Source organism: Bombina bombina, unplaced genomic scaffold (genome assembly GCF_027579735.1).
Source record: "Bombina bombina isolate aBomBom1 unplaced genomic scaffold, aBomBom1.pri scaffold_1182, whole genome shotgun sequence".
Lineage (NCBI taxonomy): Eukaryota > Metazoa > Chordata > Amphibia > Anura > Bombinatoridae > Bombina > Bombina bombina.
The window spans coordinates 20,497-36,756 of NW_026510744.1; the positions used below are offsets into that span (position 1 = coordinate 20,497).

The window sequence follows — 16,260 nt, forward strand, 5'->3', positions numbered from 1 at the left end:
TATATGAATAATTAAGGCAATAAAAATGTTAAGGCAATCTGACTTGGGTTATATTTGCCTATAAAAGTCTCTTTCGTAAAATTCTGATATGAGATAGTGTTTAATCCATAGATATATTCCTTATAGCAGTCAGAATCAGGTAAATCTTATCTCAAGTGGGTTAGGGCAAAACCCGGTGATTCAAGTCTCTCTTGTAATGTGCCCTGTAATAAAGGAGATTCCGGCTCTCACTTCTTTTAAAAGGATTCCCAAGTTTAGAACAACAGTAAAAAAGTCTTTCAAAAGGATTCCCAAGTTGGAACAACAGTAACAAAAGGAAGAGTCTATTTCAAGTAAACTCCAACGGACTGCCGTGGTCCGGTATAGGTGTAACTTAGCAGGGGGAACTGATATCAGTACAGACACTCTCACCTGCTTCTCCTTGTCCGAGTATGTCGGCTCCTGTGTGGATTTGCTGTTTTGGATGAGTCACGGACCTTCGGGTCCCAAAACGTAACTGTATTCACTTGCGCAAGTCTAACCTCAGTTACCTTCGTATCCAGACTTACAGCCTAAAGCGATTCTCTGCTCTTCAAGTACTCTGTACGCAGAGTGGGTTAGCGCTGTATGTCCTCTTTGAAAACCTTTCTACGCGTTTCACCCCTAAAGCCCCACACCTTAGGGGTGAAACGCGTAGAAAGGTTTTCAAAGAGGACATACAGCGCTAACCCACTCTGCATACAGAGTACTTGAAGAGCAGAGAATCGCTTTAGGCTGTAAGTCTGGATACGAAGGTAACGGAGGTAAGACTTGCGCAAGTGAAGACAGTTACGTTTTGGGACCCGAAGGTCCGTGACTCATCCAAAACAGCAAATCCACACAGGAGCCGACATACTCGGACAAGGAGAAGCAGGTGAGAGTGTCTGTACTGATATCAGTTCCCCCTGCTAAGTTACACCTATACCGGACCACGGCAGTCCGTTGGAGTTTACTTGAAATAGACTCTTCCTTTTGTTACTGTTGTTCCAACTTGGGAATCCTTTTGAAAGACTTTTTTACTGTTGTTCTAAACTTGGGAATCCTTTTAAAATAAGTGAGAGCTGGAATCTCCTTTATTACAGGGCACATTACAAGAGAGACTTGAATCACCGGGTTTTGCCCTAACCCACTTGAGATAAGATTTACCTGATTCTGACTGCTATAAGGAATATATCTATGGATTAAACACTATCTCATATCAGAATTTTATGAAAGAGACTTTTATAGGCAAATATAACCCAAGTCAGATTGCCTTAACATTTTTATTGCCTTAATTATTCATATATGCTAAATGATTTAATGCGGCTGTATTTTTCATCATATTGATTAAAGGACCAGTCAACACATTATATTTGCATAATCAACAAATGCAAGATAACAAGACAATGCAATAGCACTTAGTCTGAACTTCAAATTAGTAGTAGATTTTTTTATAACAAATGTCAAAGTTATTTATATTTCCACTCCCCTTGTACCATGTGATAGCAATCAGCCAATCACAAATGCATATACGTATAGTCTGTGAATTCTTGCACATGCTCAGTAGGATCTGGTGACTCAAGAAGTGTAAATATAAAAGACTGTGCACATTTTTTTTAATGGAAGTAAATTGGAAAGTTGTTTAAAATGACATGCTGTATCTGAATCATGAAGATTTAATTTAACCTGAGTGTCCCTTTAAGTTTGATTTTATTATTGTGATCTGAAAGGTGTTGTGATTGAATAGTGTGGGCCACATGCATGACTGAGTTTGTTGATTTTTAAGTTTTAAATTATTGAATAAATCTGAAATGAAATTTACTAAATAGTTTTAGACTATTATTTCCCACTATGACTACCCAGTTCATTTGATGGTATTAGCTCAACCAATATTATTTGGGACACCAATTGTTGGAGGCTGATTAAAATAGACTTAGATAAATAGTTTATTAACCCATTGCTTGGTATACCTAGTGTACTTCTAGCGCCACCTACACTCCACGTATTAAAATCCTTTTGAATTCAGAACTACCTAGGAAGGAGGTAGTATAAGAGGTTGGCGACGTGGGTTGAGTCCAGTGCTCCACTTCACTGTTTTATACAATTACTTCGCATACAACTCACAGCATGATATAATAAAACATATAATAATGTTAAGTAAATGAATACAGTACCTGCAGGCATACATGTGATTCTTGCGTACACTTCTTCTGAAGAAACCTTTGCATCCATCACAGCTGGAAGCCCCATAATGCTTTCCAGTTGCTCGATCTCCACATATAGCGCACAAAGAGCTAACACCATTGATGAATAATCCACTTGCTGATTCTGACTGAATTATTTCTGTTTGGGAAACGAAAGGCTTCAGTTTATTGAAATTTTCCATATAATTTACAGAATCATCCATCATTGTTGGTGTAGAAAAACAATAAAATTGCTAGCAAACTTGTTTTGATTGCTACCTTGGGCACTCATGCCTTTGTTTATTTCAGATATTAAGCATCATTATATATAGTAGACTAATTCCTAGTTTCTCAACAACCAGGCCATGGTCCAGTACTGGGCCATGACAGCCCTGCTGGTGGTCCGTGACCACCCCAAACAATTCAAATTATTTTTACATACATACATTTATGCACACACATACACTATACATATATCTATCTATTACATATATCTATCAATATTATATTTGAATAAATATATATATATATTTCAAGAAAGAAGACTCAGTGTTTCTTCAAATACACTGTTACTTTATTTTGTGGTGATACACTGTTACTTTATTTTGTGGTGGGTTACAGCCAACGTTTCATCCCACACTTGTGTATGACCTCAAGGCCCGGTGAATTTTAGCTGGACATACACATACACTTTATCTACCAGGCCCTAGACATTTCCAGCTAAAATTTACTGGGCCCTGAGGTCACTTGGATTGAGAACCAGTGGACTAATTCATTATCAATTTTCATTCACTGTGTCAGACATTCAGTAACTGAGATTATTAAAAGTCTGTATTAACAGCATTTTATGATCTGTTATTACACAAAGGGAATGTTCTAAGCATGAGGCACTAATGTTGGAGGAATATTTTTGCTTGTTTAATTAGCAATTGGGACAAGAAGCTAATTGAAATAACTTGCTTTATGACTTCTTCAGATGAACAAGCCTGTGTGCGTGTGTCCATGCATCAATCAGCCAATCAGATTGAGCTCGCATTCTATTGGCTGTTCCGATCAGCCAATAGAATGCGAGCTCAATCTGATTGGCTGATTGGATCAGCCAATCAGATTGAACTTGATTCTGATTGGCTGATTCCATCAGCCAATCAGAAAATTCCTACCTTAATTCCGATTGGCTGATAGAATCCTATCAGCCAATCGGAATTCGAGGGACGCCATCTTGGATGACGTCCCTTAAAGGAACCGTCATTCGTCGGGAGACAACGGAAGAAGAGGATGGATCCGCGTCGCCTGCTTCAAGATGGACCCGCTCCGCACCGGATGGAAGAAGATTGAAGATGCCGCTTGGAGAAGATGTTTGCCGGTCCGGATGTCCTCTTCTTGCCGGATAGGAGGAAGACTTTGGAGCCTCTTCTGGACCTCTTCAGCACCGGATGATGGATCGCCAACCCCCGCTTGGGTTGGATGAAGATGTTGGAGCCAGGACGGATCGGTGAACCTGGTATGGTGAAGACAAGGTAGGAAGATCTTCAGGGGCTTAGTGTTAGGTTTATTTAAGGGGGGTTTGGGTTAGATTAGGGGTATGTGGGTGGTGGGTTGTAATGTTGGGGGGGGGGTATGGTATGTTTTTTTTTACAGGCAAAAGAGCTGAAATCCTTGGGGCATGCCCCGCAAAGGGCCCTGTTCAGGGCTGGTAAGGTAAAAGAGCTTGTAACTTTTTTAATTTAGAATAGGGTAGGGATTTTTTTATTTTGGGGGGCTTTGTTATTTTATTAGGGGGCTTAGAGTAGGTGTAATTAGTTTAAAATTGTTGTAATATTTTTCTTATGTTTGTAAATATTTTATTATTTTTTGTAACTTAGTTCTTTTTTATTTTTTGTACTTTAGATAGTTTAGTTAATTGTATTTATTTGTAGGAATTGTGTTTAATTAATTTATTGATAGTGTAGTGTTAGGTTAATTGTAGGTAATTGTAGGTAGTTTATTTAATTAATTTATTGATAGGGTAGTGTTAGGTTTAATTATATCTTAGGTTAGGATTTATTTTACAGGTAAATTTGTTATTATTTTAACTAGGTAACTATTAAATAGTTCTTAACTATTTAATAGCTATTGTACCTGGTTAAAATAATTAAAAAGTTGCCTGTAAAATAAATATTAATCCTAAAATAGCTATAATATAATTATAATTTATATTGTAGCTATATTAGGATTTATTTTACAGGTAAGTATTTAGCTTTAAATAGGAATAAGTTATTTAATAAGAGTTAATTAATTTCGTTAGATGTAAATTATATTTAACTTAGGGGGGTGTTAGTATTAGGGTTAGACTTAGCTTTAGGGGTTAATACATTTATTATAGTAGCGGTGAGGTCCGCTCGGCAGATTAGGGGTTAATAATTGAAGGTAGGTGTCGGCGATGTTAGGGAGGGCAGATTAGGGGTTAATACTATTTATGATAGGGTTAGTGAGGCGGATTAGGGGTTAATAACTTTATTATAGTAGCGCTCAGGTCCGCTCGGCAGATTAGGAGTTAATAAGTGTAGGCAGGTGTCGGCGACGTTGAGGGGGGCAGATTAGGGGTTAATAAATATAATATAGGGGTCGGCGATGTTAGGGCAGCAGATTAGGGGTACATAGGGATAACGTAGGTTGCGGCGGTGTACGGAGCTGCAGATTAGGGGTTAAAAAAAATATGCAGGTGTCAGCGATAGCGGGGGCGGCAGATTAGGGGTTAATAAGTGTAAGGTTAGGGGTGTTTAGACTCGGGGTACATGTTAGAGTGTTAGGTGCAGACGTAGGAAGTGTTTCCCCATAGGAAACAATGGGGCTGCGTTAGGAGCTGAACGCTGCTTTTTTGCAGGTGTTAGGTTTTTTTTCAGCTCAAACAGCCCCATTGTTTCCTATGGGAGAATCGTGCACGAGCACGTTTTTGAGGCCGGCCGCGTCCGTAAGCAACTCTGGTATCGAGAGTTGCATTTGCGGTAAAAATGCTCTACGCTCCTTTTTTGGAGCCTAACGCAGCATTTGATTAAACTCTCGATACCAGAGTTAAATTTATGGTGCGGCCAGAAAAAAGCCCGCGGAGCGTTAACAGCCCTTTTACCGCCGAACTCCAAATCTAGGCCTAAGATTATAAGGATTTTGTTTTGTCTGCTAGGAATACTTAACTCATTTCAGTTGGTGGAAATGATTAAATTCTACACATTGAAATAAGAGTATGAGCTTGTGGATGAATATTGTAAACTTTACATTTTGAGAAAAAATTCCATAAGACCCCTAGGGAATAGAAGGGGGGGGGGGAGTTTAATATATATATATATATGGATTATCTCCACAGTCCTACCTAATACAGGCCTGAGTGTTTGGGTAGGCAGTGCCATACTATGCCCCTCTTTCTGTCTCTCTTCATTATAATATAAAAACTTTACATGTTGCCTTGAGGTCTCAGAATTAAGACATTTCCTTGAAGTGACCAGGACATATAATAATTTGTCTGGCTGCTTTATTAAATTGATGAACCTGCTAGACATGCATCTCAACAAAGATGGATGCCATACAGTCTAAAAATAATTTACATAGGCGGAATGCTTAGTATTTGTTACAAGAGAGTATCAGATGTAAAGGCCAAGTTTTGGTATCAAACATTTAACAATTCTGGAGAGATAGGTGTAATTATTCAAATGATAATTTGTATGAATGCAAAATATACATAGGTGCTAGTTTCCTCATAAAATAGGGAGCAAAACTAAATCAGAAATGGTAAAAAATTAAAAATCACCTATATGGAGAGGCATTATAAAAAAATAAATCAAGGGCTCATTCTAAGAAAGTTACATTTTCTGATGCTTAGACATACTTTGAAAGGGATAAGGAATTTATCTTTAACTCATCAGTTATAATGATTATTTCTAAGGGTTAGAGATGGATGACTGCAGCAGTTTTTCTAATGTATTAACAAACAATGATGAGCAAACAGTAAGTAAAATATATTAAAATTAATTTAAGCAAAATGATAAAGGTTCATAAATCAAAGGCGACTGGATTGAGCATGACTTTGCAGTGCAGGTATTATTTGTCTGTGCCTTTTTGTGTTCTCTTAAATTATTTTTTTTGGGGCACACAGAAGAGAATGAAAGAAGTGGTCTGAAATGGGCAAAGCTTAAAAGAGATCTAAAGCAGGGAAGCTATCATGTAAGAACAGACAATAAATGTGGTTAACTTTTCTGGTTTTAAGGTTTCTGAGGAACAAGATTTTTTTTTTATGTCTGGCATTGGGTTTTGCCTCACCTCAATTTTCTGATTTGACATTTGATTAAGGGCCAAATTACAAGTGAAGCGCAAACGTTTGCACGTGAACCATAAGGGGTTTATCGTGGATGTTGGCTTTTGTAGACTTACTGCTGGTATTACGAGTTGAAAGTAAGCAAGATTGCTTGAGCACAATCGCAATTTACGCTAGAATGATTATCGTGACTTCAGAGCTCTGGTTAATACATCAAAAATACAATACAAAGTATAGTTACAATCATAATAACACCATCTAATAAAAATATTGTAAAAAAATATTGCACACAAAAGCTATAAGGGCTCAAAGATAGGAGGTCTTGGGTGTTTGAAAAAAAAAAAAGACAGACACAGGGCTTTAACAAAGAGATACATTCATATACATGTCTAAAGATCACTGTGATCACTACAGATGTAAGTCTCTCTGGTTGGGAAGCTGTTTTGGGGTTTCTGAGAGCACTGGGAGTTTGGAATTCTCAGGAGGCAAGGTTACCTATAAATATTCTAGAACTCTTTGCAATTTTCAGGGCTCTTCAAACTTGGCCTCTGTTGAAAAAGAGAATCTCATCTCTGTTTTCTACAGTGGCTTATGTAAATCATCAAGGGGGGGACTCACAGTTCCCTAGCAATTAGGGAGATGTCATGAATTCTCTCATAGGCAGAAATCAATTCTTGTCTAGTTTCTGTGATTCATATTCCAGGGATGAACAGCTGGGAAGCGGATTTTCTCAGCCGTCAATCTCTACATCCAGGGGAGTGTTCTTGTCACCAGGATGTGTTCAATCAGATTGTTGATGTTTGGGTAACCCTGATTAACCCCAACTTGGCTTTGCAGGGTCTGGTATGCAAATCTAGTTCAAATGTCCAGCTGTCCTTCTTGGCCTCTGCCTTTGCAGTCAGACCTTCTTCTTAAGGTCCATTTTTCCACCCGGATCTCAAGTCTCTGAACTTGATGGCATGGAAATTGAATGTTTAGTCCTTAGTCATAGGGGTTTCTTTGATTCTGTGATTGAAACCTTCATTCCGGCTTGTAAGCCTGTAACTTGGAGAATTTATCAGAAGGTCTGGAAGGACTTTATTTCTCGGAGTGTAGATCATGGTTTTTCCTAGCCTTCTTTCAGAATTCCTAGGATTTTGCAGTTCTTTCAGGATGGTCTGGATAAGGGCCTCTCTGCCAGTTTTCTGCTCTTTCAGTTTTGTTACACAAGAAAATTGCTAATCTTCCTGATATTCATGGTTTTGTTCAGTCTCTGGTCCATATTAAACCTGTAATCAAGCCAATTTCTCCTCCATGGAATCTTAATTTGGTGTTAAGGGTTTTGCAAGTTCCTCCTGTTGAACCTATGCACAAGGTAGATATTAAACTGCTTTCTTGTAAAGTGTTATTTCTTTTGGCTTTCTCTTCTGCTAGAAGAGTTTCTGAGTCATCTCCTCTTTCTTGTGATCCTCCTTATTTGATTTTTCCTCAGGATAAGGCAGTTTTACGGACTCATTTAACTTTTTGCCTAAGATTGTTTTTACAGAGATGTTGTTTCTTCTTTGTGTCCTCATCTCAAGAATGCTTCAGACAGATCTTTGCATACTTTGGACATTGTTACGGCATTGATATATTACATTGATGTTACTAAGGACTTTAGACAAACTTCTAGTTTGTTCATCCATTTTTCTGGTCCTAGGAAAGGTCAGGTCTGCTATTTCTTTGGCCTCTTTGTTGAAACTTTTGATTCACAAGGCTTACTTGAAGGCAGGTCCGTCTCCAACTCAGCGGATTACTGCTCATTCTACTAGGTCAGTTGCCACTTCTTGGGCTTTCAAGAATAATGAGGCTTCAGTTGACCAGATTTGCAAGGAAGCTACTTTTACTAAATTCTAATATTTTTATGTTTTTGTTTCTTCTGAAGCATCCTTTGGTAGGAAGGCTCTTCAGGCAGCTGTCTCAGTTTGATTTTTTGCCTGTTTCATTTATTTTTAGTATATTAAAAAAACAAAAACATATTTTATTTGGGGTAGTGGATTAAATTTCTCAGCGAGAAAATATGTTTTTAAATCCCTCCCTTTATTTTACTACTCATGGACTCCACAGCTTGGGTATTAGTTTCCAGGAGTTATGGATTGTGGACCTCACCACCTGTATGAAAGAAAAAATAATTTTTGCTTACCTGATAAATCCATTTCTTTCATGGTGTTGAGAGTGCACAAGACCCCACCCTTATGTATTTTAGGGTTAATTTTTTCTTGAGCACTTTTTTTACCCCTGCTCCTTTTATGGCTCTTATTCCTTTTTCTTACTTTACTTTGCTAGGCTATATGTTAGACTGAGGCATGTGTAAAGTGGGAGGTGTTTTATAGGGCTCTTGGGATTTGGGAATCTTTACTTCCTCCTAGTGGCAAAGAAGAGTAATTCCCACGAGAAGTGGATTGCGGACTGCTATCACCATGGAATAAATGAATTTATCAGGATAGCATAAATTATATTTTTGACTTGCAATATGAAAAATAGAAGCCGTATTGATTTAACTTCATTAATGTTACTGCAAGATAGTTCTAATATTTTGTGCTTCACTTTCAATCTAACCCTATATGTTTAGCACATGAAAAGATAGACATGGAACACCCATATAAGGCACACGCTCTACAACTGCAAGACTTATTTAACACAAAACAATTCAATGTGCTATACAGTTTGTAAAATATACTTAGTAATATAGCAAGGACCATAATAATAGGTTAAAGGTACAGTGAAACATCCAAAGTACACTCAGAATTTGTTTAAATGACAGTCTTCAACAAATTGCTAAATACAAAGTCAAAATGTATTAAAACTGCAAGTACAGACTTTAAATAGAATAAAACTTGAAGGGACATTAAACACTAAATACATTTTATAAACATAGTATTGAGATTATTCCCCACCTCCCTCTAGTCATGGGAGCCACCATGTTAAAATCTATCTTTCACTGCATTTCAGCGTTGAAGTGTTTGCACATGTTCAGCAACTCTCCTTCAGATACCTGCAGTGTAACCTAGGTTCCAAAATGGCAGCACACATAGGGCTAGATTAAGTGGCACTTAAAATTATCATACTCGTGATATAGCAATATCACGCCTGCATAAATTTGCTTGCATAGTACAAGTTAAAAGTAAACACATTCGCTTGAGCTCAATCAAATTTAATGCATCTTGAGTTACTTCGACTTTAAGACCTTGAGGCCTATTTATCAAAGGTCTTGCGGACCTGATCCGACAGTGCAGATCAGGTCCGCAAGACCTCGCTGAATGCGGAGAGCAATATGCTCGCCATATTCAGCATTGCACCAGCAGCACGGGCCCTCAAGCTCCATTCAGAGCTTGATAAATGGGCCTCCTTGTGTAAAAGGTTAGGGCTAAAATAAAAGTTGCAGCAAACACAACATAAATACATTCAAATAAACAGTTACACTCATATAAACACTGTCTGATAAAAAATATTCATAAAATATTAATAAAATTGTTTTACAAGGGTTCACATGTTTATGGTATAAGGCCATGTATTTGACTCCAAAGTGCTATAATATATATTTGTTAGTGCGCGAGCAAAAGCACTAAATAGCGCTCCACTTATAATCTAGCCCTATATTTATGTATGTATGTACGTTTGTATTTTTTTTTTTTAGCTGAAGTAGAAAAACAGGTGAATAAACTAAAGGTTATTATGTGTGTAAATTTTTTTTATATATTTTCAAGTTCAAGATTCTTTACAAGAATTGTTTTGATTGTTCAACAGAATATTTCTCTATTCTATTTTTTCTACTTTTAGCTCTTTTATGGTTGTTTGCTTAAAACAAGGAAAGGCTCACTGGAGTCATAAAATATTTCATTCTTACATATGTGAGCAGCTCTGCATTGTAATAAATGTAAACACATTTCTTGAAGTGACATAAAGCTGCGAAAATAAGATGTTCTTATACGTCAAAGCAGTTTCAACTGGCCACATTTTGCCTCATCTTCTAAAATGGGCTTTAACAGTTCTCACACTGTAAAGTATGAAACGGCTAAGTGATAAGATTTCCTTTATTGCAATAATTTAGCCACAAAAATGTAAAACTGGAAAATGGCACTGTCGTGAAAAAGTATTTTCTTAATGGAATTTCTATTACTGTAAGTAGTTTGGGACATGCGGTTCTGGATATTTTAATCACATTTTTAAAAAAAAAAAAAAAACATAATTGTTGTGCTTTCATATATTTTGAAACACCCATTATCTCTGTCGCAAACAAGATGAAATGGCAAATATTGAAATCCCAGTCATGAAGATGCGGTTCTGTTTGAAATATTGGTCTCAAAGACAAAGTCCCATTTAAATTCCCATCACAAAGACACAATTCCGTTTCAAATCCCATTTATGAAGAAAACTGTACTGAAACTGGCAATCATAAGAATGCGAGTGAGAATGGAAACATTTACAGAATGCAATTGCTACACGTTATTTCTAGACAAAGCAGTTATGATTTCCATTTTCTCACTTTTCTTTCAGATCCCGTTAGCTATATGAGTTATCACGTATTAAATACATATACATAGGTAAATTTGTGTCCTATCCACTGCAGATGGATGAATCTAGACCATGTAAACAAATACACCTCTAAAATGTTGTTGCAATGTCAGAGAGACTTGTTTTAGAATATGTCAAATATTCCAGTTCGGGACTTTATCAAGTTCCTCTAGGTGTCAAATTTGGTGGGGAACATAGTCTTGAAAGCCTGTTAAAGTAGGTCAAAGAAATAGATTGTAATCTTATATCTATAGATTTCAATCAATCCAAATGTTTGAAACATATTTTGACTACATGCTCAGGCATAAATCATCTATTCTGCACTGCATAACATAACCACTTAAAAGAATATTAAAAAGGGCTACTTCAGTCAAAACAAATATGTTAAATGAAAGTAAACATAAACAGTTACAAATTGTGTAAAAACAGCAAACAACTTACTTGTTTTCTTGTAAAATGAGCACTTAAAAATTCTCAGGGGAATCACTGCCTACAGCTAGATAAGAGAGCAGTCATGTTGACACCTCAGGTTGCATTCTGCATTTTATGAGCATGGGCAAATATGACTCGCAGTTTATCTAGTTTCACTTAATACTAAACCAGCTCATGTTACCTTGTATAGGGTTATGCCAGGAAGTAATGGACTCTGCACAAATAAAACAGGAATGTAAATCTTATTAGGCAGCCTATTTTTGGTTCAACACCATGGATAGCGCTTGCTTATTGGAGGCTTACATTTGCCCACCAATAAGCAAGCATAACCCAGGTTCTCAATAAAAAATTAGCCGGCTCCTATGCATCACATTTATGTTATGCTTTTTAAATAAAGATAGCAAGAGAATGAAGAAAAATTGATAATAGGAGTAAATTAGAAAGTTGCTTAAAATTGCATGCTATCTGAATCATGAAAGAAAAAAATTGGGTTTAGTGTCCCTTTAAAAAAAAGAAATAAAAGTAAAACAGAGTGTTTCATAGCATATTTTATTATTATTATTATACTTTATTTATGAAGCGCCAACATATTCTGCAGCGCTGTCCATGGATACAATTCATTGAACTGAAACAATATAAAACTTGTAAGAGACAGGACAACATTTACAAACACATACAGGAGGAATTAGGGCCCTATTCCCGTGGGAATTTACAATCTAGAAGGGTAGGAGGTTGAGAAACAGGAGTTGAGGACTGCAAGATTGAGAAAGATGTTAATGCAGAGTGAGGTGAGGGAAATGTTGTTAGGTAAGAGAAATATTATTGAGTTGTGTGTTAGACTTCTCTGAACAGAAAAGCCTTCAGAGAGCATTTAAAGGAAGAAAGATTAGGGCAAAGCCTGACAGCACGAGGGAGAGTGTTCCAGAGGGTAGGTGCTGCATATCCCTTTAAAACAAGCATGCATTGGGAAATGTTTTAGATCCTCAGACATCTCCAATGTCACTCAGCAAATATATTTACACATAATATATTCCCTCAAGCCCAATGTTCTTATCTTTATTGTCTCTCAGATAAGGTGATAAGTATGGGAGAAGGAAAACAACAAAGTTTCACCGTTAGAGGCCCTAAACAAAAGCAAACATGTCTTAGCAAATATTTTCCATATAATTAAGCATGGTCAGGTTGATTTGGGAACCAATTCAACCTGACGCTAGGAGGTGATGGGTGCTTTTGGGTGGGAGCCAGTACTGTCATTGGTTTTGTGCTGGGGAAGCAGGGAGGGTTCAGCTGGGGGAGCGGGGGTGGGGTTGTACATGCAGGAGCTCTGTTAAAGTTCAAGCGCTCAAGTTTCTGAGCTTTAAAACAAAACAAAAAGCCCCCAGATAAAATAATGATTTAAATATATTAAGAAACTTGAAAGGGGCATTAAACTTATGATAGAGCAGCAATTATACATGCTGAAAATATATATTTTTTATGTGAAAAAGGTTACAATATGTTAACGGATTATTGGTATGGATAGCTCCTCCCTGGGATTCATTTCCAAATAGACATACATAATATAATAACAATATTATATTAAAAATTAAAATAATTTAAAAAAAAACCCAATTATGTGTTTCACTGTATAAGCGTGTAAACTATAAATAAGCTTAAAATCTAAAAATGTTAGTGACATCTCCCATATAACTACAGGGAGTGCAGAATTATTAGGCAAATGAGTATTTTGACCACATCATCCTCTTTATGCATGTTGTATTACTCCAAGCTGTATAGGCTCGAAAGCCTACTACCAATTAAGCATATTAGGTGATGTGCATCTCTATAATGAGAAGGGGTGTGGTCTAATGACATCAACACCCTATATCAGGTGTGCATAATTATTAGGCAACTTCCTTTCCTTTGGCAAAATGGGTCAAAAGAAGGACTTGACAGGCTCAGAAAAGTAAAAAATAGTGAGATATCTTGCAGAGGGATGCAGCACTCTTAAAATTGCAAAGCTTCTGAAGCGTGATCATCGAAAAATCAAGCGTTTCATTCAAAATAGTCAACAGGGTCGCAAGAAGCGTGTGGAAAAACCAAGGTGCAAAATAACTGCCCATGAACTGAGAAAAGTCAAGCGTGCAGCTGCCAAGATGCCACTTGCCACCAGTTTGGCCATATTTCAGAGCTGCAACATCACTGGAGTGCCCAAAAGCACAAGGTGTGCAATACTCAGAGACATGGCCAAGGTAAGAAAGGCTGAAAGACGACCACCACTGAACAAGACACACAAGCTGAAACGTCAAGACTGGGCCAAGAAATATCTCAAGACTGATTTTTCTAAGGTTTTATGGACTGATGAAATGAGAGTGAGTCTTGATGGGCCAGATGGATGGGCCCGTGGCTGGATTGGTAAAGGGCATAGAGCTCCAGTCCAACTCAGACGCCAGCAAGGTGAAGGTGGAGTACTGGTTTGGGCTGGTATCATCAAAGATGAGCTTGTGGGGCCTTTTCGGGTTGAGGATGGAGTCAAGCTCAACTCCCAGTCCTACTGCCAGTTTCTGGAAGACACCTTCTTCAAGCAGTGGTACAGGAAGAAGTCTGCATCCTTCAAGAAAAACATGATTTTCATGCAGGACAATGCTCCATCACACGCGTCCAAGTACTCCACAGCGTGGCTGGCAAGAAAGGGTATAAAAGAAGAAAATCTAATGACATGGCCTCCTTGTTCACCTGATCTGAACCCCATTGAGAACCTGTGGTCCATCATCAAATGTGAGATTTACAAGGAGGGAAAACAGTACACCTCTCTGAACAGTGTCTGGGAGGCTGTGGTTGCTGCTGCACGCAATGTTGATGGTGAACAGATCAAAACACTGACAGAATCCATGGATGGCAGGCTTTTGAGTGTCCTTGCAAAGAAAGGTGGCTATATTGGTCACTGATTTGTTTTTGTTTTGTTTTTGAATGTCAGAAATGTATATTTGTGAATGTTGAGATGTTATATTGGTTTCACTGGTAAAAATAAAAAATTGAAATGGGTATATATTTGTTTTTTGTTAAGTTGCCTAATAATTATGCACAGTAATAGTCACCTGCACACACAGATATCCCCCTAAAATAGCTATAACTAAAAACAAACTAAAAACTACTTCCAAAACTATTCAGCTTTGATATTAATTAGTTTTTTGGGTTCATTGAGAACATGGTTGTTGTTCAATAATAAAATTAATCCTCAAAAATACAACTTGCCTAATAATTCTACACTCCCTGTAAATGTCAAAATACTGTCTCTTTAAATTCAAGGTCTCTTCAACTTGTCAACTTCAAAATGTCAATAACTTCTCATACAGTTCAGATAACTATGTATTGCTTATAATTTATGCTTTCATATAGCGTTCACATAAAGTGCAATATGTAATTAGCTTATGCCTCATGGATATAGGTACTGATGCTGTCAATGCTGTAGTGGTTGTTATTGTAAATCTATGAAAAGTAACCCATTGTAAGACAAGAGCTATCTGCACTTATGTAAAAAGGTGGAACTAGAAAATGAAAAAAGTAAGTAGTCATAGTCATGTTGTCCTTAATGTTAGGGGTAATATGAACCTGACGGCAGCCATCTTGTTCCCCACAGCCATTTTGTAATGATTATACTTTTATTATAATGGTTCATTCTGTAGTGAGAAATATATGCTTGCTATTGTATTTTCCTTACCCGGTTAGCCTTGTAGAAAGTCCCTGGCCGCACGCCCAGAAGAATGTTCTATCAATAAGATGGTCCAGCGACCTTGTTGTCTCCGCAGATGGTAGTTTGTTATGACCATGTAATTATTGTTATGAGAAACTCATGTTCCAGTTTTTCCTTGTAAATTGCTCTGTATAACTGTGTAAGATGACGCGGTCCTAACGTGTCATCCCCTTAACCCTGTATGTTACTATAAGAAAGGCTTGCACTGTGAAATAAACAGAATTGGCTTTCGATCATAATGCTGCGTGGTCTGAGTCATTCTAAGGGGCCCTTATCAGGTAATCTACATATGCCTCAGGTGGTACACTAGGCCCCAGGCTTTGGCCTGCACTGACACTTACCCCCTGAAGGGGACACCTAACAGTTTTGGCGTCAGGACAGTGGGATTCGCAGGGAGTAACTATGAGTGCTTCTACCATGCTTTCTTTCTGTGAATTTGAACCTAAATTTAGTCTGGTAATAGGTGTTAATAATATGATAAAGGGTTAAAGGGGTTCCTGTGGTTGAAGCACAGGTTTGCGGAGGTTATAGTCCTGCCGCAGTTGTGATACCCCTCCAGACAGGTAATCAGTCCTGTGCTGGGACACGACAGGTATTGTGAGTCCTGTCTGTGATAAACGCGCAAGTAATATATGTATGCCAGTCGACGGGAGGATTTTTTAAGATAAGGTCCCCCGGGCAACTTGGCAGTGAGTGAGTCTCACGTGTGTTGAAGTTTCCCATATTCATTCCCATAATAGAGTTTTGTTACCCACCTGAAGCTCATGCTGATATCTGATGCTTGCTTTGCTTTGTTTGTGTTTTTTTATGCTGTGCGTAGAAAATATTAAGTGGCTGTGCATGTTATTATTGTGGCTATTATTGTGTTGAGAATTGGGAACTGCTTATTGATAAGAATGCACAGAGAAAATTACATGTATAAGGTAAAAGAAAAGAAGAGTTAATAGTTTCTGCAAAAGACAGAAATATTTTTAAAACACTGTCAGTGAGTATTTCTGTGTGATAAATAGAGAAATCTCTGTGTTAAAGAATGTAGCAGGCAAAGAAGGGGGGCCACCACTGAGCGCGCACATAGATCAAAAGAAAAAAAGAAACCT

At 37.5% G+C, this 16,260-nt stretch overlaps 1 protein-coding gene across 1 annotated transcript in view; it reads right to left on the reverse strand.

The window, feature by feature from the left end:
- Positions 1-2,171: 2,171 nt before the first annotated feature.
- Positions 2,172-16,260, reverse strand: part of LOC128643355 (hepatocyte nuclear factor 4-beta-like) — a gene marked incomplete at its 3' end in the record, with an annotated part of 31,335 nt that continues 17,246 nt past the window's right edge. The window contains exon 2 of the mRNA XM_053696285.1: positions 2,172-2,340. Within this exon, the coding sequence (XP_053552260.1) occupies positions 2,172-2,340 (169 nt within the window). The remainder of the gene's footprint in view (positions 2,341-16,260) is intronic.